Raw genomic sequence first — 25,443 nt, 5'->3', positions numbered from 1 at the left:
GGAAAGCCGCTTGCTATGCTGTGCAGAGCTCACCGCTGACTCCCCCCGCCAGCGAGCACCAAGTCAGCGTGGCGTGGCTCTGTCTTCTGCTCCAACCCAGCCCTCTGCTGGCTTTCCCCCCTCCTTGCTGCCATGACAGCACATGTCTACCTGCTCTTGAGGTCCATCTGCTGGCGTCCCCACGGCTGGGTCAGAGGCTGTCTCCTCGCCTGGCTTGACCAGCTTCCTGCAGACTCAGCCGCACCCTGGCTTCAGCCATCAGCTTCCCGGGGGGGCCTCACCCACAGTGGCACCCGTGCCCCTCTATCTGTTCTGTGCCTGCTCACCAGTCACCTACTTGCACTCGCACTTGGAGGTCTCAGAGGCTCCTCGCCTCGCTGCAGCCTGCCCCGGGCCCAGCTCCTGATCCTTTGCTCAAACTTGCAGTGCAGCCCATCTTGGCCAACAGCACCGACAACTGCCCACAGAACACGCAGGGACCTGGACCACGTCCCATATGTCACCAGGCCCTGCTGATGTCACCCCAGAAACCCCTCTCGGACAATCCATCCATCTCTCTCCCCTGACCCCTGGTCCACGCCACCCTCACCTGTCACGCTGCAGAGCCAGGGTATGAGCTGATGTGGCCACAGGCCATGGGGAAGAACAGGACTGGTCCTGCTTCTGGGGTCTCTTGATCCGGCAGAATCCAGGGGTTCCAGGCCTGTTTGCCTGAGAGGTGGTGAGCAGTGGTTCATGGTCATGGCTCACTATGTCCACAAGCACCTGCAAGGCTAACGCTGGGAAATTTCATTTAAAATGTAGGCAAGTAGGAGTTACTCTTGTGGCTCAGCAGGTTAAAAACCTGACTAGTATCCATGAGGATGCAGGTTCAATTCCTGGCCTCGCTCAGTGGGTTAAGGATCTGGTGTTGCCACAGACTGTGATGTAGCTTGCCGATGTGGCTCCAATCCAGCATTGCTGTGGCTGTGGTGTAGCCTGGCAGCTGCAGCTCCAATTCAACCCCTAGCCCGGGAACTTGCATATGTCACAGGGGCAGCCCTAAGAAGAAACACAAACGCAGGCAATGACGATTTATCTACATACCTTTTTCCATGATTGAGCTTGGGAAATAGTGGAAATATATAGAAATAAGAGCAGATCTTGTAATTTTCATTCAATGACGGGTTCCTCTCCCTTCCCCAATCAGGATATTCCTTCAATTACTACTTTTTTTTTTTTTCTTTTTAGGGCCGCACCTGTGGCATATGGAGGTTCCCAGGCTAGGGGTCGAACTGGAGCTGCAACTGCCGGCCTACACCACAACCCTGGCAATGCAGGATCCGAGCCCTGTCCGCAACCTACACCAGAGCTCAGGGCAATGCCAGATCCTTAACCCACTGAGGGAGGCCAGGCATCAAACCTGCATCCTCATGGATGCTGGTCAGATTTGTTTCCACTGAGCCACGATGGGAATTCTATTACTTTGAAAAGGATGCTTTTTGCCAATATTTACATAACCAAGTAAACTAAGAAGTGGGTATGGTAATTAAGCTGAGTTCGTCGTAGTTATCGAATCTGATGCTTCCACACCATATGCAAACTAGTTTTATCTGCAAACGACCCAGGTGAGAAAAAACAATCTGGATATGAAACAGAATATAGTGTGAATCACATCTAATTTTAAATCTTTTAATTGATATACTTTCATGATTATAGGTCAATAAGAATATATAGATAGGTCTGAATCCACTTTTCGGATTTTATTTCATTATAGAATATATTTGATAAGGATACATACAAACAGAATTATCTTTCATACACATTGTTTACTGGTGCCTGGCACGTCTGCAACAGGCTGGAGATGTAATAAAAAAATGCTTCCAAAGTTTCGATTTCATTAGCCACTCTAAACAACCAGTGCTGTAGAGTTCAGACAGTTCAATTCATTTACTTGCCTAGAACAAGTAAAAAAAAAAAAAAAAAAAATCTCAATATTCCTCTTTCAGTCTGTTTATTACTCTTCTGTTTAAAAATCTGAGATACATTCCCCAATGTAAACAATACATTTCAATCTGTCACGCAATTGAAAGGGATAAGGCCTTCTTGACAATGTATGTCACCTATGTTTTGCTCAGGTTTTAGGCAGTCTTCCTTCACCGTGTAACCCAGCTGTCTGCACACAGGACAGGAACGGAGGCCGCCCTTAGCACTCCTGGAACCTCTCGGACGTCTCCCGGTCGCAGAGAGAGCTTTTGACTTGGTCTACTTGGTCTTAAAATACAAATATACAATGTCCGTAAGCATACGGCAGTAAAGCCTAGCCTTACGTATTTCGGATGAACTGCTAAGATCCTATACAAGTACAATACCTTAAATCATGCCAGTTAATATACACAGCTAAGTGGCTCGACGTCTCCACCACCATTCATCAGGGCCCAGGGGTGGGGAACAGGGGCGGGGGTGGGTGGGGGTGGGGGGACGAGATTCGTGCGGGCCTTAAGCTAAATGCATTTGGTTAGGCAGCCGGTGGAGCTGGAACTCTGAAAGGCCTGTGTACCCTGCTGCGATCATTCAGTCACTCTGGAGAAGAAACTGATCCCCCCCCCAACCTCCCCCCCCCCCCGCCAGCCTCCCAGAGGGAGAAGCGAACGAAACCCTAGAGAATGTCACCAACCAAAGTCTCCTTTGCATGTCCTGATTCATCTGTGCACATCAGTTATCCGCTCTCGTCTGCATCCACGTATCCTTTCAGGACCAATCAACCAACAGCGATCACGCCTCAGCACCCCGTGAGCATAAATAACCGACTGCGCAAGCTCCGTGGTGAAACAGTCAAGCCTATATACAAGCTGGTAAAAGGCATTCTGTGACCGTTTTTGAAGAGTCCCTAGAGAAGCTAACGGGGCTGCACCAGCCACCTCTCAGTGTCACCACAATGTAAACCCGGGCATCTTCCTTTATATTAAGCGTGTTCTATATTGTACAACAGAAGAGCGATCGGAACGGCGGACCCGCTGGGGCGCGCACAGATCCCTGCGCTAAGGTGACCGGTAAAGGGCGTGGTTTTCCTGAGGTTTGTGAGGACGTTTCGAACAAAGCAGAAGTCACAGTGACCGAGCGTGACGCGAGCCTGTGCCTCCCGGCCCGTCGGCGCCCCCGCTTCTCGCTGGGGCTAAATGACCCGCCACTGCATGATGCTTGTGTCTTTGCCGCCGGTGGAGATGAGGTGGCTGTCGTCACAGAGGAAGTCGACGTTGGTGACGTGACTGCTGTGGCCGCTGTACACGTGGCTGGGAGCCTGGGAAGAGGGACACGGAGGGGCTGAAGGCAAAGCCAACCCGCTGGGATGGGCAGGGCTGCTCGCCCTCCTTCTCCGCCCTCCGCGGCCCTCGCTCCTGCGTAGACGCGGAAGGGACCACACCACCCGGCGCCTCTGCCCGCGGAGCATCTGGTCTGGAGGGGGACGGATGTGAGCGGGGAGGGGTTCAATGCCAGCCGGCGGGAGGAGGGCAGGACAGGATGCGGGCGTGGAGGGGGGGGGTCCCCTGGAGGAGGAGGAGTGGTCCAGGCTGGAGCAAAGGGAGCGGTAGTGGGGGGCAGAGGAGCGAGGCCCTCAAAGTGCAGAGGCAGACAAGCCAGAACCATGTAGGGGGCGGGGGGTCCCGCCACGGGCATCGGGGAAGGGGGCCTCCGGGGAAGCGCTCTGGGGGCAGCAGGATGACGGTCATGCCTGCTTTGTGATTGGCAGCATCAGCGCCTTCCTATCCAATTACTAACCGGCCCGGCCAGGCGTCGGCGCGCCCGGAGGGTCAAGGCTAGAGCAGAAGACGGGCCCTTACCCTGAACTGCGAGCAGGGGTAGGAGAAGAGATGCACTTTGCCGAAGTCGTCCCCGGTGGACAGGAGTTTTTTCTCGTGGGCCCGACAGGCAGCATTGATGTCAGTTCCGTCGGAGCCTTCAGGCCACACGCCTAAAACAAAGACCCCAGTCAGAGCACTGGACATACCAGGACACAGAGGCACTGCAGCGGGGGACTGGCCATCAAACTCCCTCGAAAGGAAAATGGTCTGGGCTTTAGAAACCAGGCCCAAGGAACACTGTGTCTCAGCTCCTGGCCTCCCTGTTTCCGTGGTCATCTCTTCCTGCAGGCGGTTCCAGGAGTTCCCCACTGTGGAGCTTGTTCTGCTGAAGGAGAGTCACAGCGACAGGCCTTCTAGGCTCCCACCTCTTTCCAGCCCCTGCTTGATGCTATAGCTGAAAGTGGGCCAGAAACCCTGGTTCTGGACACAAGGCCTTTCCTTTACTCCCAAAGCATCTGATGGGAAGCTCACTAGTCCTAAGCCTGCAGTTTCCTAACTTTTCTTTTTTGGAGGTTACTTTTTACATATGAGAGTCTCTCCAAAGGACTTTGTAACTCTGAGACTGTATGTGACTTTCAGGAATTCCTTGGTGTCAGCCCTTTGTGGCTGCTGCATGCCTGCTGGCACTGGGCAGATGTGGCAGATGTGCCACAGATGTGGTGGCACTCACTGTGGGCCTGGAGTGTGGTCTGGGGGATGGGGTCTCCTGACCATTGCTCCAGGAAATCCTTTTGCTTCCCAGCAATTCTGGATATGAGAGAGCTGCATGTACATCAGTTTCTCAACAGACAGTTCTGCCGTAAACCCAGCTGTCCTAGCATTCAACACCAGAAGATGATAAAATGCCAGCTTTAAGGAGATCTGAGAAATTCCGACTAACTTACTGACTTATGGTCATACACAAAGAGGTTACAAATACTGCCTTTTCTCCTCTCTCTCTCTCTTTTTTGGCCACCACCCTGCAGCATTTGGAATTCCCAGCCAGGGATCAAATCCGCAGCCTGGCGCTGCAGAGACGCTGCCAATCCAGTTGCACCACAGTGGGAATTCCTATTTTAGAGCATTTATGAATATATTCCTAGTGTAAACTTTGAAAGAGGTTAATCTAGTTTCATGGCCAAAAAGATACAGTAACTGTAACAAATGCTACATAGATCAACTGCGTGCCATCTATTGAGTCCCTCTATCTAGGAAGTTTGGCACGACCTCATGAGAAGATCCTAGGGGATTATGTCAGGACGCATTTCGTACAAGAGAAGAGGGTTCAAACCCATCCCTCTGGTTCACCTCGCCTGGCCATAGCGGGGCAGGCCCTGGCCCTTCCCCAGGGGGAGCAGTTTGAAGCCGACCAAGAGACTTCGCCACGAGGAGAAAGCTCTTCTGAAAGTTGACGTGGCTTATGTGTGAACTGAGTGACAGGTGCAGAAAACTTACCGAAGACGTGGAAGCCCAAGGTGCACGTACACGTGGCCCACTCGATGTCTCGCGTCGTTTCCACGCTTACGACTTGCTTACAAGCAGAGGGAACCCCTGGAGGGGCAAAGGCAGGTCTGGTGACATCCCAGCCAAAGCTCCCCCCACCGCCCCCACCGCCTGCCGCCTCCCTGAGTGAGGCTGGGCCATCAGAGGCGGCTCCATCGACCACAGAGCGCTTTGGGAGAGGGGCCTGTCCCCCTCTCACCTCCATGGGGACCGTGCCCAAACCCCAGGGCTCCGTGGGGAACCTCCTCCTCTCTTTTCTCCTCTGGGTCGTTTCCCTCAGTCGGGCTTCCTTTCTTTGGCCACCTGTGGTTCCTAGGCCTCTGCCGGCTCACTGTCCTCCCTGGAGCCCCTGGACACGAGTGCCTCCTGCTGTCAGGCTCCCAGCCCTCTCCCAACATGTGCTTGGGCACAGCTGGATGTACACGTACACACACACACACACACACACACACACACACACACACACACACATACATGCACACTCCCCAACCCCTCGGCTCCTAGGTAGGAATGCAAGCTCATGGAAACCAGTCATCCAAGGACCTATGGCCTCACAGGGCATTTCTTTGTTCCTCATCTGGGCTCTCACTAGTGGATGTGAGACCATGGCTGAGAAGGTTCTAGACCCATGGCCTGTCCCTGAAAACCGTCCCCTGTGTCTCCCTTATGTCAGGCAGGGCCTTGGAGAGAGTGGGGAGGGACCCTGGGCCAGGCGCCCCACTGGAGGAGGCCAGCTCCCCCCACTGCCAGCAACCCTGCCGCTCCAGAGCCCTTTCAAGGGGGTGCCCGCCTCCCTACCCACCGGCTCGTGATGCCTGTGGCCTCGTACTGAGTCGAGACTTCCTGTTCTATAACACGGCACAAGCCAAAACGGGTTGTGGGTCACTTGAGAGCAGGTGGGTGAAGCACGCCATACTTTCTAGAACCTTCTGGTGGGGCGGAGACCAGGGCTTCCTTCTGCCCTGGAACCCCCACGCCCGGCCCATGCAGACACTCGACAGCCCGTGCTCAGCAAGTAAGTGCCGGCCTTCAGCACCCCTCACCCTCGCCACCGCCTGGCCCTGCTGGGCTCAGACCTGGCCGGGCTGGGACAGGAGGAGGGGCCCAGGGGGCTTCTGTCCAGGTGGGAGAGAGTTGCTGGTCTCCGCCCGATGCGGGTGACACCTTCACAAGGGTCCCTCTCACCGGGACACCTCTGACCCCACTCTCGTCTCACCCTGCAGGGCCTGGCCTTTTCCTCCTCGGGGCCCAGGGGGGCCTGAACCCCAGGTGTCTCAGCCCCGGAAGGACTTGAGAGGTTGTCCAGGCCAACACCCCCATCGTGCAGAGGAAGAACCGAGGCCCAGGGCCGCGGTCAGGTGCCCAAGTCATGCGGGAAGTGGGCTTTCGCAGGAGGCCCCATCTGGTCTCAGAGTGAAGGTTCCAGAGTGACCTGCCCCCAGCCCAGCCCTGCAGAGCCACTCACAGTAAAGGATTTCATAGTCTCCGGAATTCGACACAAGGAACTGTGAGTTTACAGACCAGTCCAGGTGAGTGATGAAGCTGGAATGACCCTGGGAGAGAAACACGGGGTGTCTCAGGCACCTGCCAGGCTCCCGCCCACACGGTCCCACCACAGATGACCGGGCACAGGTCCACGAGAAACGGGGACACGCTCACCGAGCACTTGCCCACCCGCGTGTACTTCCGCCCGCTGTCACTGACTCCGTATATGTAGATGCAGTTGTCGTGGGAGCCTATCGCTAAGAAATTCCCATCTGCGAACACAGGAGGTTACATTTCAGCTGTTGAGAGTAAACATTTCGTCAGTTATAAGGAACAAGGCTGGCTGCCATCAAAGGGTTAGGAAAACGAGCCATGAAAATTGTGTCAAAGCGAAAAAACTGCTTGTTTTCAGGAGAGGAAACGGAGGCACCGATGATACATTGTCTTGTTCAAGGTCACACAGGTTTATGGACGCCGGGATTCGAAACCCAGGCTGCCTGGCCAGAGCCTGAGCGTAAGGCTGCTAAATTCCACTGCCCCTGTGACAAAGCTTAAGGGTAAAGAACAGCTGAGAATCTGAAAAATGATGTAAGCACGCTAGGTTGTATGCTCAAAGGCAAATGATCTCTCGATCAGCTCCACCTTACCATCTGTCAACTCAAAAGAACGAGCTCTTGGAGTTCCTGTTGTGGCTCAGTGGGTTAGGAAGGCGACTAGGATCCATGAGGATGCAGGTTCGATCCCTGGCCTCGCTCAGTGGGTGAAGGATCTGGTGTTGCTGTGAACTGTGGTGTAGGTCGCCGAGGCGGCTCGGATCTGGTGTGGCTGTGGCTGCGGCGGAGGCTGGCAGCTGCAGCTCTGATGTGACCCCTGGCCTGGGAACTTCCATGTGCTCCAGGGACCCTAAAAGAAGGAATAAAAGAATGAGCTCTGGCATCGGGGAGCCATTTGTTAGCATTTGCCGCTCCCCCTGTACGATTTGACCACTCTAAGTGCCTCCTAAGTGGAATCATACAATGTTTGTCTTTTGGTGACTGGCTGATTTTACTTCACCTGATGTCGAGGTTCCTGTGTGCTGGCTTATGCTAGAATTCCCTTCCTTTTTAAGGCTGTGTTATATCATATTTTACTTATCCGTTCATCTGCGGAGGGACGCTTGGATTGCTCCCATGGTTTAGCTGTGGTGAATAAGGATACTTTGAACACAGGTGTACACATACCTCTTTGAGACTCTACTTTCAATTCTTTTGGGTAATGTGTCCCGAAGTGGAATTGCTGGACCATATGCTGATTCTACTTCTAACTTTTTTGGGAATGGCTGTACTGTTTTCCACACCGGCGGTACCATTTTGCATTCCCACCAACCGTGCACGGAGTTCTCATTTCTCCACATCCTCACCAGCAGTTGCTGTTTCGTTTTGGCTTGGTTTTGAAAGTAGCCACCCTAATGCGTGTGAGGTGGGAGCTCCCTGTCGTGTTGATTTGTGTTTCCCTCATGTGATTAGTGATATTGAGCATCGTTTCGTGTGCTTACTGGCCGCGTGTATGTCTTCTCTGGAGAAAGGTCTATTCATGTCCTTTGCCCATTTCTCTGATTGGGTTGCTGGTGTTTTTGCGGCCGCTGTGTCTGCCAGGGAACTGGGTGCTGCTCTGCTAAGAGCGGAAACTGACTTGCCATTTAGCATCCAAGTCTTTCTCCTCAAATTGCAAGCCTTCGACGGGCTCCAGCTTTCAAAACAGTTCTATGAGACAGATTCTGCCAGTTGTTGTCTAGGTGGGGAGATATGTCTGCTGCTTCCTAGGCACCATCTTCCCAGAATCTCCTCCGCTCGCCACCCCCTTAAAACTCCGCTTTGAGGTGTCAGTTACATGTGCGTATCCTAAGAGTTCTGACAAACATACCTGTGTAGCTGCCAGCCCCGTATCTGTTTTTAAAGATGAATGAACAGCAGGATCTCATAATCTGCCTTGCAATTCACGTCTCACGGCCTTAACTGATTGTAATTAGAGACTGTAATTCTGCTTTAAAATTCCAAATCCAAAGTCCTCACATAGCAGTTGAAGCTCATTCACAAATACGTGAAACAGACTGTCTGCCTAATATGTCAAAACCAAGCAGTTTGAGTCGCTGTGCGAAGCAGAGGCCAGGGGACCCCGGGGCCGCCTCTTTCTGGAACCAGGGAGCTTCTTCCTCCCTGTGAATAACCCCCCCAAGACTCCCAAACCCTCCACGCCTCACCCCTGCTCTCCCCAAGACCACGGGATTCCTAAAGGTGCTCGATTAAAACAAGTGGGGATTTGGTCCCAAATAAAAATCAGTGACCCGAGCTGCCGCAGCCGGATGCTTCACCCACTGCACCACCGCGGGAGCTCCAGATGAGAAGAAATTCTTTTGGGAAGTTGTAACAGCGCGTGGCTACTGGGGGGATCCAATAACGTGTGAGATCTGTGATCAAATCCCTTGGTCAGTACTTTTCACTGACTTTTCGGGTTTTCCTAACCTTCCCCCTCACCTGACCGACCTCCCTCTGGCCTAACCTTTCAGGTTCAAGGTCTTCCACACAGTAATACATCCATCCCTTGTCCGATATACTGTCCTCAGTCCTCAGAGCCAGAGCTCAACTTACTCCGGGACCCCCTCAGTCTGTCTTCCCCCCCTTTTTTTGGTCTTTTTTAGGGCCGCACTCACAGCATATGGAGGTTCCCAGGCTAGGGTCGAATTGGAGCTGCAGCTGCCGCCCTACACCACCGCTCATGGCAATGCTGGATCCTTTAACCTACTGAGCGGGGTCAGTCAAACCTGCATTCTCACCAACACTAGTTGGGTTCTTAACCCACTGAGCCACAATGGGAGCTCTGTGACCCACAGTTTAATACTATGTTGACAAAACTTCCAATCAATGAGGCTATCAGGGAGGGACTGATAGGGAGGGACTCTGGGAGGGTCCCTTTCACCCCAGGTTCTGTCCTCATGTGTGGTATTGGCATTGACTCACTTTCCCAAGGACAGGCACCCGTCTTAAGAGCTGACAAACAGGTTTCTGTTTATTAGAACATTACGTTGCCCCATTGTGTACATATTGGGAAAGAGATAAACCTCCTTTCTCTCTTCCTTACAGAGTTAAGAGGTCAATGATAGCAACATACTATGATACAGGAGTTCCCGCCACGGTGCAGTGGGTGGCATGCAGTGGCTTAGGTTGCGGTGGAGGTGCAGGTTCGATCCCTGGCCTGGCCCAGTGGGTCAAAAGGCCTGGCGTTGCTGCTGCTGCTGTGCAAGTCACAGCTGCAGCTTGGATTCAATCCCTGGCTCAGAAACTTCCATATGCCATTTAAAAAAAAAAAAAAGCTTCCCGGAATTCCCTTTGTGGCTCAGAGGTTAATGAATCCAACAAGGACCATGAGGATGCAGGTTTGATCCCTGGCCTTGCTCAGTGGGTTAAGGATCTGGCGTTGCCGTGGGCCGTGGTGTAGGTCACAGACGCGGCTCGGATCCTGCATTGCTGTGGCTGTGGTGTAGGCTGGCGGCTACAGCTCTGATTCGACACCTAGGCTGGGAATTTCCATATGCCAGAGGTGCGGCCCTAAAAAGACAAAACCAAAAAACAAAACCCAAAATGAGCCAGGGATCCACAGTGCTGTAACCCATGAGCCTGAAAACGATCATGGGCGCCCATCAAACCCACAGCCCATCACCCTCTGCTCTGCCTCTAGTCAGATGTGCGGCAGTTGCTCTGCGCTCTGGTATCCACCGACACTGAGCATCTATTCTGTACTGTCTACTCTTTTTACTCTCTTGTGTCTACTCCAAGCTAGGTGCCGACCAAAACAGGGTCCCTACCATTATGGGACTCCAGGCCACAGCCCCAGGATCTGGGGCCCCCACCACTGTCATCACTGATGAGGACATCACGTCCCCCATGACATCTGCTGATGACGTTACGTTACTCATGACATGCCTCGTGCTTCAGGAGCACACCTGCTCCTCCTCTCTCAGTTGAGCCCCACAACAACTTGCTGTCTGATCTGACAAGGGCCACCTGGCTAATGAAGAGGTGGCCCTGATTTGGCCTGGGAGCATCACCTTTGCCCCACACAGCTTCCAGCCAATGACTCTAAAACCTGAGAGGCAGGGTGACTGGTGGAGAGAGAGCGAGAGAGAGAGAGAGAGGGAGGGCGAGCGCTCAGGCGAGTGTATGCTCTGGTCTCCAGGGAACAGTCATTAGTGTAACTGACAAGAAGCAGAAATAGAGTCCCTAGAGGGCCCTGCTGTGTTGGCAGGAGGTGACAGAAAGCCGAGGGCTTTCTAGAAAAGCAGCTGTGGATGAGGCCTTCCTGCACTTCGTAGAGATTCAAAATAACCAAGAAAATGATGAAAAGCACAGAAGAGGATGCAGAAGACTTCCCAGGGTTAACAATGAAATACGGCCCTTAAAACATCAAAAGCAGAGTAAAATCCTTCTCAACATGGAGAAAAGCCCCCGAGGTGGTTGTGCAGTTGTCTGTATGGGGTGAGGAGTTATCCATTTTGGGGTGCAAGTATCTTAAAAGGGTGTTCTTTCCATAAGATCACCTTTAGAGATCAAGTATGCAGCCCCACCAGGAGGCAGGCCGACGGTCAATCAGCTTCTAAGGCAGAAAGCTCCTACAGACTGGTGGCAATTCAGTCTTGGCAAGTATTTCCAAGGACCAAAGCTATTCTTTCCAAGTGTGTTCACAGAGCAGAATGTCCTGCAGTCCCAGAAAAAGAGCACCTCCTAAGCGACGAGCATAGGATGACGAGGCTCAGAAACAATGATGCAGCTGGTGGCAAGGAGCCTTCCTGGCACCCACATGCTCAAAAGGACGTGGGGACCAAGGATGGATGAGTTGTCCCACCTACTCTAACAATCACAGATTGAAACATACCAAATACACTTCAATCCCTAACGGCAGGAAAACCACCATCCCCACCAACTCATCGTTGTGACAGGGAGCAGGACTCATGACCTTGGAAGCAGGTACATAAAGTGAAGGGAACCAAGTGTCTACTTTGACTTTCCCTGATGAACTACCATGCCGCTGGGTAACAAAAGAGTGCACGCTTTGGGTAACCAAAAAGCTGACCAAGGGAAGTTTCTAGAAGTCTCGTATCTAATGCATGAAGAAGGCTAACACAGGAAAATCAAGCCATGCATCCCCTCACAGATCTCAGTGTTGGACATGGACGGCTGCTAACGGTGTGGAAAGCGAGATAAGCGGGCATCGTGTGTCTCTTGCAGGAAGGAGAGACCAGGATACTTAGAGCTGGGATAGGATCAGGATCAAAAGGACTTTAGGAGGAATACAGGGGACAGAGGCACATGGGAAAGGAAGACCACGGAGATGCACTTGGAGAAATCCAGAGTGTGGAAAAAGCTCTGGGGAGAAGGAGCCAGTTTCTCCAACAAATAAACGGCAAGCGAGGGGTGTGTGTGTGTGTGTGTGTGTGTGAGAGAGAGAGAGAGAGAGAGAGAGGGAGGGAGCGCCTGTGGATTAAAAGAGAGTTATGAGTACAAAATGGACCTATGATCAATGAGCCGGAATGTTCTAAGCAGCGTTATTCATAGCAGCCAAAACCCAGATGCAATCTAATGTCGCCCAAGCGAGGAATGGCTCAACCAAATGTGGTCTAGTCACACCCTGGGACACTATCTAGCAATTACTAGGGACTAACCTAGTGATCCCCGAATAGTAACATGAATAATCGCAAAACGGGATCCTACGTCAAAGGAGCCAGGTGCGACGGGCTCTCAGTTGCTTGACTCCACGGAAGGGAAATGTCCAGAAAAGGCCATTTATAGACCCAGAAGAGCGGCTCAGTGGTTGCCGAGGGCTAGGGGCGAGAGTGGGGATTATGAATGAGCAGGGAGGGAACCTTTGGGGGTGACTAGAAAGGTTGGAAAACTGGATTGTGGTGATGGTGGCACAGCTCTGCAAATCTGCTGAGAATCACCGACTCATCCGTTCACAAAGGGTAAGTTATCGCATGTAAATTCGACCTCAATAAAATCATTAAAAAAGAGTCCGCATCTTTTTTAGATCGCTATCTGTGTATATAGGAACATTAACAGATGAAAGGATAAGACGTCTGGGAACTGATTTAGAAGCCACATGGGAGGGGACAGGGGTGGGGCTCCAGATAAAGAAAATGACTAAGAGTTGATCATTTTGCTGAAGCTGAGTGATGGCGCCATGGTGCCTCATGATGCTCGTGTCTCATTTTGTACATGTCTGAAATTTTCTGTAATAAAAAGGCAACAAAATACAAGCACAGTGACCCAAAGGAGGGAGGTTGAGACTCCCCGCCCCCACACTAAACGCCACAAGTATGTGCAGAGAGAGTTTAAATTTTGCTCTGAGGGGGCTTGTGAATGTTTTTCTTTAAAGAGTCTACACAGAATGTCATGGATCTGTGGGAGTTTTAGAGCGAACGGTCCGCGTTCTAACCTGGTGAGTAACGCATCACAGACAGCTGTTCGTTTCCATCCGTGTGGACGGTGACCAAGTCTTTCGTCTCCGTGTCGAACACAAACCACCTGTCGTAAACACGCGGAAAAGTACACATCAGCTTAGTGAGCAAATGAAATGCCCCCATCACACACACAGCAAGGCTATAAAAACCACTCAGCTAAGTGCTTAATACATACTCTGTATTTGCTTAACAAGAATGGTTATTCTCAGCTTTTTGTTGTTGTTGTTGAGAAAATTTCCTGCGTTTGCACATTTCCTAAGGGAAGGAGCAGGATGCTGGCTACCACGGGAAAGGATTCAGATACTGACGTGATGGCAGGGTTCCCTGGTCTGACTTTTGTCACTTATACATATAAAAGGAGAGAAAGTGCTGGGCAGGGAAGATGGACCACGCTCAACGCTGGGCCTGTGGCCAGAGGAAGTGGGAAAGGAGCCACCTGCACGGTCCCGGCCTGGGCGAGGCAGGATGGGTCCAGGAGGACGGGGCTGGGACCAGCTCGGGGGCTGATGCTCTCTCCTGTCCTTGCAAGCAGAGCTGGGCCAGCACCTGACCTCCTGCAGACGCTGGTGTCCAACCAGCCTGGTGAAAGCAATGACCCAGAGAATGGCGGAAGGGCTGGTCTTTGACCTTAACCTCTCTGGGCTCAGTTTCTTCAACTGTCAAGTGGGGATAAAGGCCCTGTTCAATGGTGGAAACACTCAGCTCTCCTGCCCACATGTTCTCGAGTGGTGGCAGAGAGCGGGACAACGGGGTTTCCAGGACGAGGAGGAACGTGGGCTTTCTGCCGCTGCCATTTCAAACCCTGGTGACATCCATCCATTGGCCTGTCCCTGAGCCAGCATCACTGTCGGCCTGGGGCCCTCATCACCAGCCCTCCGTGGGACAGGCTTTTGCTTCCCTGCACTTGAACAAGCACCTGACTTTACTGTGCGTTTAATTTTAACTGAGGTCAGAATATAAGCAGCAGAGACAGTGGGCGGATTGGGCCACGCCTTTGAAACCTCCCATTAAGCGGCCCCATCAAGGTACTAGGACTGAGATGGGGGAGGCATAAATGGAGAGGAAGGGTTAGGCCCCACGTTCCAGCTCTCTCCCGCCCAAGGACACCGAATGCGATCCTGAGTATCCAGCACTGCCCCATATCCTGTCCCGCCACGGTCAGCACGGAGCTGATGGTGAGAACTGGCTGGCAGCCACTCATCAGAGCCTGCTGATTCTTCTAAGGTGTATACAAAGCCTGGAAGCTTCAGCTGTTTTTACGAGACGTCAGAAGTGTGTGTGTGTGTGTGTGTGTGTGTGTGTGTGTGTGTGTGTGTCTATGCAAACATTTTCAAGAAAAATTCTGGTGGCCACAACTCTTAAGATAATGCCACCTTTGACTTATGAATGCTCGCTCTTTTTCCCTCAAGTCCTTACTTTTTAGTTTTTCTTGATCTATTTAAATTTTATGCATGCATAGCTGATTTACAATGTTGAGTTCATTTCTGCAGTATAGAAAAGTGATTTAATTATGCACATACATATTCCTTCTTATATTCTTTTCCATTACAGTTTATCACAGGATAGTGAATCTAGTTCCCTGTGCTGTATAGTAGGACCTGGTTGTTCACCCATCCTATATAGAACAGTTTGCACCTGCTAATCCCAAACTCCCAGTCCATCCCTCCCCCACCCTCCTCTTCCTTGGCGACCACAAGTCTGTTCCCTCTGTCTGTAGGTCTGTTTGTTTAGTAGGAATGTTCATTTGTGTTACACTTTAAAATTTTTTTTTTTTTTTTGTCTCTTCTAGGGCTGCGCCTGTAGCATATGGAGGTTCCCAGGCTAGGGGTCGAATCGGAGCTGCAGCCATCGGCCTATGCCAGAGCCACAGCAACGTGGGATCCGAGCTGTGTCTGTGACCTACACTACAGCTCATGGCAACGTCCAATCCTTAACCCCCTGAGCAGGGCCAGGGATTGAACCCACAACCTCATGGTTCCTAGTTGGATTCGTTAACCACTGTGCCGAGACGGGAACTCCTGTGTCACACTTGAGATTCTGTGCTTACTCTTCATACATGCTCTACGGTCCTCTCGACAGAATCTGAGAAGGATGCTTTTTTTTTGAAGTGTAGTTTCTGTACAATATTATGTAAATCACAGGCGTACAATAGAGTGATTCACACTTTTTTAAAGCTTATACTCCATTTATAGTTATGATAAAATATTGGCTATAGTCTTCACATTGTACAATAAACCCTTGTAGTTTCCTTCCGTCACACCCAGTTCCCTGTGCTGCACCAGAGGCCCCACTACCCATTCCAAATACAACAGTTTGCATCCAAACCCCAAACTGCCCATCCATCCCACTCCCTACCCCCGCCCCCCCGGGAAGCACAAGTTATTGTTCATTTATTTATCTTGCCTTATTTTTTTTTTTTTTTTTGGTCTTTCTGTCTTTTTCCAGGGCCACACCCAAGGCATATGGAGGTTCCCAGGCTAGGGGTCGAATTGGAGCTGTAGCCGCCAGTCTATACCAGAGCCACAGCAATGCTAGATCCGAGCCGCATCTGCAACCTACACCACAGCTCACGGCAACACCGGATCCTTAACCCACTGAGCCAGGCCAGGGATCAAACCCGCAATCTCAGGGTTTCTAGTCTGATTTGTTAACCACTGAGTCATGATGGGAACTCCTATTTACCTTGCTTTTTAGGGCCACACCCGTGGCATATGGAGGTTCCCAGGCTAGGGATCCAATCGGAACTATAGCCGCCGGCCTACGCCACAGCCACAGCTACAGCCACGTGGGATCCCAGCTGCATCTGCGACCTACACCACAGCTCACGGCAACGCCAGATCCTTAACCCACTGGGCGAGGCCAAGGATCGAATCTGCAACCTCGTGGTTCCCAGTCAGATTCATTTCTGCTGCACCATGATGGGAACTCTGAAAGTTATTTTTTATTCTTAAAATTTTTTAATTTTTTGGCTGCACCCATGGCATGCAGAAGTTCCCAGGCCAGAGCTCGAACCCATGCCACCGCACTGACGCCAGCTGGGTTACCCGCTGAGCCATGTGGGAACTCCAGTGGTATGCTTTTTAGAGAGGAGGAAATTACCAACAGTATATGCGTTAAACTAGAATAAATGTATGTACTACGCAAATAACATAAAATGGCATCTTAATGACAGTGATAATAACCACAGAAGTCGCCTGTCAGGCACCCCAGGAGCTGCTTCCCACAGTGTCTCCCTGAGCCGTCAGTGTACGGCGAGGCAGATGTACTGTCACAATTTGCAGAGGAAGAAACAAGCTCAGAGAGGTTATGTAACTGGCTCAAAGACACACTGCGGCTACGTGGTGAAGCTGACATTCAATGATGCTCTCCCCCCTGGCACACTGGAGGCACTTCGCGTGGAAGCGTTAGCTGAGTCGAACGTGAAGCTCAAGACTGGGGCAGTTTCTAAAATTTTGAAAGGGTAGAAAGAAAAAGCATTTTAAAATCCCCAGTGCTTTGAGTGGGGCAGTGGGTTAAGCATCTAGTGTTGTCACTGCCGTGGCTAGGGTCAATGCGGTTTGATCCCTGGCCTGGGAACTTCCAGCTGCTGAGGGCGTAGCCAAAAAAAAAAAAAAAAAAAGAGCAAAATCCTCAGTGCTTTGAAATGCTTTGTTGCCCCAGTTCCAAAGCTGAGGAGCCCCACAACCCTCTGAAATCATAAGCAAATGGGGGGGGGGGGGGCTCCAGGGGTCCAGAGCCTCCCTCGGGCTTTCCCAAGGTCCAAAATGGGAAGGACCACTGGCTCAGGTTTTACTGTCCAGTTCTGACTTAATTCTTGGTAAAGCATTCGAAGCCAAGAGACAGGCCGGCGGGAGCTGCACCGCACCCATCACTGCAGAAACACGCACAACGGCCTCTTACCAGTGAACTTTGGAGGCACGAGCCATGCACTTACCTCCCAGTCAGTGTTCCAACTGCAACCACAGACCCTGAAGGATGAAAACCAGAAGACTGAGCAGGATCCTAAAATATTGTAAAGGAAGTGTAAATTGATGGCCAGACACAGCCTATCGCATATAACACACACAAGCACAGCTCCAACCCCTCAGGGCTACGTGGCCCCATTTAAAAAAAATCTGTCCTCTCCCGAGATGAAAATGTTTTTCTATTCTGATGAAGATCATGTCACAACAATTCTAAATTTTTATCCTCTTATAAGTGGTCACTCTCTGTCTTTTTTTTTTTGGTCTTTTCTAGGATTGCACCCACAGCACATGGAGGTTCCCAGGCTAGGGGTCTAATTGGAGCCGTAGCCGCCAGCCTATGCCAGAGCTACAGCAACGCGGGATCGGAGCCACGTCTGCGACCTACACCACAGCTCACGGCAACGCCGGATCCTTGACCCACCGAGCAAGGCCAGGGATCGAACCCGCAACCTCATGGTTCCTAGTTGGATTCGTTAACCACTGAGCAACGATGGGAACTTCCACTCTCTGTCTTATGTTCTTTCATGTATTCGGCAAGCAGATGACAGATCAACACAGACACGTTCTTCTTCAAGTCTTGGAGGCCCCATCAGTTGACCCCCATGCTGAATGCTAAGCTGGTGCTGGATCCCGGGAAACAGGACCACTGCACCCACCGCCATCAGGTCGATAGTGGGTGAGCGCCTCCAACTGGGTGCATGGCAGCATGGCCGCCCTAGATGGATCTCGAGATGAGCAAGGCTTTGGGCTCCAGGGGTACATGTTCGTGTTTGTCACCACCTCAGATACCAGGTGGAACATGATGGATGAAAGCGGTCAAACGAGCTGGAGAGGGAGCATTAGGTACAGTCAGACGGGGAAGTGGGGTCGAGGCTTCCTGGTGCTGGTGGCCTGTGTCTCGGGTCTCCCCATGTAGGAAGAATCACCACTGGCAAATGACAGGGCACATCAACAGTGTTTCGGATTCAGGTGTCAAGGGGACAGCAGTGCAGTCACGGAGGGAGAGGCAACGCGGTTTGGGGCATGTTTGAGGGAGGGCAGGTAGAGTCCGTGGGTTCCCGATGCAGGACGTACAACGATGCTAGCGACGTGGGCTGCGCTGCCACGGTAAGGACGGTGATCGCCAGCAAAGACACGGTGGTAGTGACTTTTTTCTTCCACTAAAAAGAGCGACACGGGGAGTTCCCACTGTGGCTCAGCGGGTTAAGAACCCGACGAGGATCCATGAGGATGCGGGTTTGATCCCTGGTCTCGCTCAGTGGGATAAGGGTCCGGAGTGGCTGTGGTGTGGGCCTCAGCTGCAGCTCTGATTCAACCCCTAGCCCGGGAACTTCCCGTGTGCCACAGATGCGGCTGTAAAAAGAAGGGGATAACAAGAGCACCATGATTGAATCTGTGTTTTATTATTATTATTATTATTATTATTATTTTTGCTGTGCCTGTGGCATGCATAAGTTCCTGGGCCAGGGATTGAACCCGCACCACAGCTTTAACCAGAGCCATAGAAGTGACATTGCCAAATCCTTTAACTGTGAGGCCACCAGAGAACTCCTGAATATGTATTTCCCCACCCCCTTTTCTAAAAGAATTAATTTTTAAATTAAAGTATAGTTGATTTACAATGTTGTGCCAATTTCTGCTGTAAGGCAAAGTGACTCCGTGATAACACGTACACACATTCTTTTTTATGTTCTTTTCCAACCTGCTCTACCCAGGAGACTGGATCTAGTTCCCTGTGCTGTACAGCAGGACCTTATTGCTTATCCATTCTTTTGTTTTCGTTTTTGTTTTTTGTCTTTTTAGGGCTGTACCTGCGGCATATGGACATTCCCAGGCTTGAATCGGAGCTGTAGCCGCCAGCCTACACCACAGCCACAGCAATGACACATCTGAGCCTCATCTGTAACCTACACCACAGCTCATGGCCACACCAGATCCTTAACCACTGGGTGAGGTCAGAGATCGAACCTGCGTTCTTATGGATACTCGTCAGATTCGTTTCCACTGAGCCAGGACAGGAACTCCCTGCTTATCCATTCTAAATGTAATAGCATGCATCTACTAACCCCAAACTCCCTGCCCATCCCACTGCCTCCCCACTCTCCCCTGGCAACCACAAGTCTGTCTGAATCTGTGTTTTAAAACATCATTTGGTAGGAGTGCTTTGGACGAATAAAGTGAGAAGAGATTAATCACAGACCAAGAAAGCACTGGAAATAGAAGCAGAAGGAGGTATTCAGATACACTGGATAAACCGGGGGGAAAAAAAAGAAAAAGAAAGAAAGAAGCCCTTCAGGTATTGATTACATTTCTGCAACGCTTTTCCAAAGCAGAAGCTGTGGTTAAGTTCAGGGCCACCACGGATGCGCGCGAGAAATCACGTGCCCTTGAAGGTTTACTGGGTAGCCCACCAGAGGCTCATGACATTTTGAGAGGAAGACACGTGAGTGTTTTCGCCAGTGGCCAGTGAGTAAGGGAGCTAGGACTTAACTGCTCATCTTTTGGGCACCAGATTCTGTGCCCTTGCCCTTGTGTCCGGCTGAGTGGGCTAAGAGTCTGGTGACGGTGGCGCTGTCACCCCCAGTCCCCATCATCTCAGCGCTCAGCTCCACCAGTGACCAGCCAGCCCCAGTCTCTGGCAGAACCTTCTCCAAAAGCGAAGGGCACGAGGGCAGAAACACGGACTCAGTAGGATGCAGGGAAGACCCAGGTTTGGGAGTCAGACCTGAGCACTGAGTCAGCGACCTTGGGGAGCTATTTGAGTTCAATTTCCTAATCAGGGTCAAAAATTTCCACCTGCAGGGCTGCTGCAAGGATGAAGGATAATACACGTGCAGGGCTCAATAAACGCAGACGTTGCAGCGTGGCTTGTGGGGCAAGAATGCTCCAGCACTGATGTACAATCCGAGTTCCTTCTGCAAAGGTCACAGACGTGCCGACTCAATTAACCATCACCTTCGCCATCAAACTCAACTTTGCAGAGACAAATCAGCCTGTCTGCTGTTACAACAGCTTATAAACTCTCACTCAAAAGGTGCCCTGGGAGTTCCTATTGTAGCTCAGCAGTTAACGAATCCAACTAGTATCCATGAGGATGCGGGTTCGATCCCCGGCCTCGCTCAGTGGGTTAAGGATCCGGAGTTGCCATGAGCTGTGGTGTAGGTCGCAGACGCAGCTTGGATCCTGCATTGCTGTGGCTCTGGCGTAGGCCAGTGGCTACAGCTCTGACCTGTACACAGAATGTAGGCTCATAACAAGGTTTTCTCAGCATTTAAGGCAGTGAAGAGACTCTTCAGGAAACCCAGCCACCAGCTTGGGAAGGCTAACCTGCTGCCTCCAAAATGCAACAGCAAACTTCAGAATTACGTGGATGAGACCGCTCAAGGCAACGTTTAAATCAATGCAGTTGGAAGGTGATAAATTAAGTGACATTGGCTTTGGGACAATTTTATATCGCTATTACTCTCATGCAAAGAAAAAAAAACCCAACATGTTCCAGAGGAATTTTTAAAAGGAAGATGGACTATAACATGCATGTCTACCTCTATTATTTTGTCCCAGACGGGCCGGTGACCAACAGCGTCCCAGAGGGTGGCATGCCTGTCGTGTCCACAGGTCAGGAACTGAGGTTTTGAGGCATGGATGGCCAGTCCCCAGAGCTCATCAGTGTGACCCTACAAAGAACCAAGACACATGGAAGTGCTCTGAAATGTTACGGCCGACACTCCGGGGCCCTGCAGGACCGTGAGCCACGGCTTTCTGCAGGCTCTGTAACTGCTCACACCTGTGCCTCTTCCTGCCCAACTTACGACAGTGCCTCCAGCTCCGAAGCTAAGGAGGGTTATGTTAGGATCTAATACAGAAAGAATTTCTTCTTTGTAATGCTTTCTTATATTCTTTTTTTTTGGGGGGGCATGCCCATAGCATGTGGAAGTTCCCAGGCCAGGGGTCGAACCCATGCCACAGCAGTAACCTAAGCCACTGCAGTGACAGTGTTGGCTCCTTAACCCACTGCACCACCAGGGAACTCCTTATGTTGTAATACTACACAAAATGCACATGTTTGTGGGCTCACTCAGCTGGGCTGGCAGGTACCTGCGTGATGGGTGTGAAGTCGCCTGACAGCGTGCCCTGTAGAACAAAGTTTCTGGTCGTGCCTATCAAGATCACATCACCTTTGCCCTCGGCCACTGTCCGGATGGGGCCAAACTGTTCTGGAATCTGCATGGAAAAGCAAAGATTTAAAATGCCTCTGAATTATGAGCTCCGTCATTCAATATACTTGTTTATTGACTGTGATGATAGGTCTTATTATAATCACATGCACACATGAGCTATGGAGAGAAATACTTGAGTGGACTGAAACCCCACATCTTACGTTCAAACTCCAAACATTTTTTTTTTTTTGGTCACACCCACGGCATGTGGAAGTTCTGGGGCCAGCGATCAAACCTGTGCCATAGCATCAACCCCACAGCAATAACAACACTGGACCCTTAACTCACGGAGCCACCAGGGAACTCCCTAAACTCTAAACATTTTATATACCTTAAAAGAATCAGCAAACATAAGGCTGTTAAAGTAAAAAACCAAGAATAAAGCATTTTTTTTCGTAACAAACTAAACAAAAAAAGAAATATTACTTATGACTTCTGAAAACAGGACCAGGTAAAATCTGGAAAGTGACGAATTTATAGGGGAGTTCCCTGGTGGTCTAGTGGTTAGAACTCAGGTGCTTTAACCACTGCGGCCCAGGTTCAATCCCTGGTCTGGGAACTGAGATCCCACATCAAGTTGCTGCAAGCTGTGGCAAATATATATGTATTATGTATGTGTGTGTGTACATATATACAATATATATTTATATATGCATATATATAAAATATGCCATAGTAAGATTTCCTAAAAATGTATTGTAACTGTAACTTTAGTTTTGAAACCCGCTGCTCATGTTGGTAAACATATGGGATTATCTAAATGTTAATAAAAATAACTGTACAATACACCAGCCAAGAACAATTTGCTATCATAAAATAAACAGAGGTCTTCGCACTTTATATAAAGAAGAAACATTGCAGCGAGACTCTGGGGGTGACTCCAGGCACCGAGGTTCTGGGGTGGCAGGAAGCAGCCTGTTCACGTACAAACTGTCTATACTGCCAGCGTGGTTTCTTAGCACAGATTTGAGAAAAGCTGATAACAATCCAGGCTGATGAAGAGGAACTGTAGATACTTCAAAGGGGTGAATATCTTCCATAAAACCAGAGGCTTCGGAGTATCTGTGACGGTTATAATTTAACAAGGGTTCAATCAAATGCTGGTCAAATCTTGTAAAAACTGCTACACAATGGAGTTCCTATTGTGGCGCAGTACAAACGAATCCGACTAGGAACCATGAGGTTGCAGGTTCGACCTCTGGCCTCGCTTAGTGGGTTAAGGATCGGGTGCTGCTGTGAGCTGGGGTGTAGGTCACAGACGTGGCTGGGATCTGGCGTGGCTGTGGCTGTGGCTGTGGTGTAGGCTGGCAGCTACAGCTCCGATTCGACCCCTAGCCTGGGAACCTCCATGTGCCGTGGATGTGGCCCTAAAAAAGCCAAATAATGATAATAGTAATAATAATAACATCCTAGATGTGAAATGTTACAACCTCAAATTTTATAAGCCTAATTCTATTTTGGTCGTTAACCTGCTTCCATGGTTTTTACAAAATATTACCCCCCTTAGTAACAGTTTATCGAAGCAATTTTCAAAACAGTAAGCTAGAGATTTTGAGCCTACAAGGAAACGGCTCAGCCTAACCACTGAAGGTTCAAAACGAACGTCCGTAACATGACTGGCTGTCTTACCTCGGTTTTATGGAGTTTCTGGTAGTTTCCATTCCAAGAAATGAGTTTGCGGTCCTTCCCGCCTCCCGACACCAGCGTGCCGTCCCTTAACATACAAAGTGCAAAAATACCACCCTCGTGGGCCCCTTGAACTGCATAGCTTATTCGGTTCGTACCTAAACACAGCAAGAAAACACGCTTAGCACTTTGTCAAAAGGCTCACCTCTGCCCGACTCGCTTCCTTTCTGTTTTATTTTATTTTTTAATTTTCCCACTGTACAGCAAGGGGTCCTTTCTGTTTGAAAACGTGATATTGTCGGAACACCATTCTGGTGCGAATCGCCTAAGGATCCGCTTTCTAGACGTTGCCAGAGCACCAGACAAGCATGACGTGGGTGACTTTATAATTAAGGGAAGCAGGGGACGGGATGGACCGGGAGGTTGGGAGTAGCGGGGGCAGGCTATTCTATGTGGGCACGGATTAACCACAAGGTCCTTCTGCAGGGCACGGGCGACTCCAGTCAACACCCTGTGACAGACCATCAGGGAGAAGAATACGAGAAAGGGACAGATGTGTGTGTAGCCGAGTCACTCCGCTGCTGGGCAGAAATGAACCCAACACTGTGAAGCCACTGCACTGCAATAGCATGCCTTTTAAACATTAATTAGGAAACACACTGACTCGAAGCATAGCGCAGAGTCAGACCACGTGCGGCTGAGAGGGGAGCTGTGTGTCTCTGCACAGGTGACGCAACTGCTCTGTCTCGGTTTCTGGCCACGGGGCTGCTGCTTATCCCACTGGGTTGTTCTCGGGGTGAAATGAAGCGGTGTGTCGAGCCCCTGGCACCCAGAGGAGCAGGGGACATGCCGAAGCCACTGAATTCGTCCGAAGTGACCTTGACGGGTTCTCTTCCCACCTTCGCCCCCAACCACCCCAAGCTCTGAGACCCCTGAGGCCCGGGATGGGGCATCTCCCCTTGGCTTCCTGGCACGTGGTGAGCGCGCACGCGTGCTCACTGAACTTGGCAGAGGGAATGTTTCCGAGTCATGGGCCTCACGACACGGTCCACCCCCTGACAGCGGGGACTCCCACCTGAGCACCCGCACGCCCGGCGTCTGGCACGCGGCCCCCACGCAGCGGTACTCAGTCGACCTTGGCCAAGCGCTTTGTGAACCCGAAAAGTTTACTGTAGAGCTAAACGGTCATGGATGACTTTGTCACCACTGTTGTCAGATCTCCTAACAAAGCTGTTAATCCCATTAGACTGCCTTGGACTTGAACCTTTATTTCACTTTCTACTGAGGTTGAGTTGATTTACAATATTGTGTTAATTTCTGCTGTACAGCAAAGTGACTCAGTTATACATACATATATGTATTCTTTTTTATGTAAAATTAAAAATTTTTTTTTCTTTTTATGTCCACACCTGTAGCATATGGAAGTTCCTGGGCTAGGGGTGGAATTGGAGCTGCAGTTGCAGGCCTATGCCACGGCCACGGCCACGCTGGATCTGAGCCACATCTGCGACCTACGCTGCAGCTTGTGGCAATGCTGGACCCTTAACCCACTGATGGAAGTCAGGGATCCAACCCGCATCCTCACAGAGACTACAACAGGTTCTTAGCCTGATGAGCCACAACAGGCACTCCAATATACATATTTTAATTTTAATTTTTTATTTTTATTTTTGTTTTTTAGGGCCATACCCACAGCAATATGCAGGTTCCCAGGCTAGGGGTCAAATCGGAGCTGCAGCTGCCGGCCTACACCAGAGCCACAGCAATGCCAGATCCAAGCTGCGTCTGTGACCTACACCCCAGCTCACAGCAATGCCAGATCCTTAACCCACTGAGTGAGGTCAGAAATCGAACCTGCATCCTCAAGATGCTAGTTGGTTTCGTTAACTGCTGAGCCATGAGAGGAACTCCAATGTACATATTTTAAAAAATATATTCTTTTCAGAGCTTCCTGGTGGCTCAATGGGTTAAGGACCTGGCATTGTCACTGTTGTGGCCCTGGTTACTGCTGTGGTGCAGGGTGGATCCCTGGCTGGGGAACTTCTGCATGCTGCAGTCATGGACAGAACAAATTCTTTTCTATTATGGTTTGTCACAGGATACTGAATATAATTCCCCGTGCTATACAGTAGGACCTCACTGGCCTTCCATTCTATATATAATAGCTTATATCTGCTGACCCCAAGCCCCATCCTCCCCTCCCCACCTGTGGGAACCACACATCTGTTGTCTATGTGAGTCTTTTGGTTTCACAGATTTGTGTCATATTTTAGAGTCCACATATAAGTGATATCAGAGGGTATTTGTCCTTCTCTTTCTGACTTATGAAGAGC

At 50.6% G+C, this 25,443-nt stretch overlaps 1 protein-coding gene and 1 long non-coding RNA gene across 10 annotated transcripts in view; one reads left to right on the top strand and one right to left on the bottom strand.

Annotated features, from left to right (window-relative positions):
- Positions 1 to 1,723: 1,723 nt before the first annotated feature.
- Positions 1,724 to 25,443, bottom strand: part of EML1 (EMAP like 1) — a 186,245-nt gene continuing 162,525 nt past the window's right edge. For all 9 annotated transcript variants that reach the window (XM_021099696.2, XM_084970155.1, XM_021099697.2 and 6 more), the window contains 10 exons: positions 23,114 to 23,268; positions 21,363 to 21,488; positions 20,810 to 20,941; positions 17,237 to 17,304; positions 13,278 to 13,366; positions 6,984 to 7,081; positions 6,790 to 6,877; positions 5,277 to 5,372; positions 3,822 to 3,952; positions 1,724 to 3,280 (listed from right to left, as the gene is read on the bottom strand). In XM_021099696.2, the coding sequence (XP_020955355.1) occupies positions 3,155 to 3,280; positions 3,822 to 3,952; positions 5,277 to 5,372; positions 6,790 to 6,877; positions 6,984 to 7,081; positions 13,278 to 13,366; positions 17,237 to 17,304; positions 20,810 to 20,941; positions 21,363 to 21,488; positions 23,114 to 23,268 (1,109 nt within the window). In that variant the 3' untranslated portion in view covers positions 1,724 to 3,154. The remainder of the gene's footprint in view (positions 3,281 to 3,821; positions 3,953 to 5,276; positions 5,373 to 6,789; positions 6,878 to 6,983; positions 7,082 to 13,277; positions 13,367 to 17,236; positions 17,305 to 20,809; positions 20,942 to 21,362; positions 21,489 to 23,113; positions 23,269 to 25,443) is intronic.
- On the top strand, positions 3,263 to 4,706 carry LOC146401919 (uncharacterized). Its single transcript, XR_014811365.1, has 2 exons — positions 3,263 to 3,451; positions 3,731 to 4,706. It is a non-coding gene; the product is annotated as an uncharacterized LOC146401919 (long non-coding RNA).

The sequence above is a fragment of the Sus scrofa genome, chromosome 7 (genome assembly GCF_054392235.1).
Source record: "Sus scrofa isolate SSC_HxYL_T2T_F1_AM1 chromosome 7, Sscrofa_HxYL_maternal_Yorkshire_Landrace_v2.0, whole genome shotgun sequence".
Taxonomy (NCBI): Eukaryota; Metazoa; Chordata; class Mammalia; order Artiodactyla; family Suidae; genus Sus; species Sus scrofa.
The sequence above is the reverse complement of the archived record's forward strand: the minus strand, read 5'-3'. Positions and strand labels throughout refer to the sequence as shown.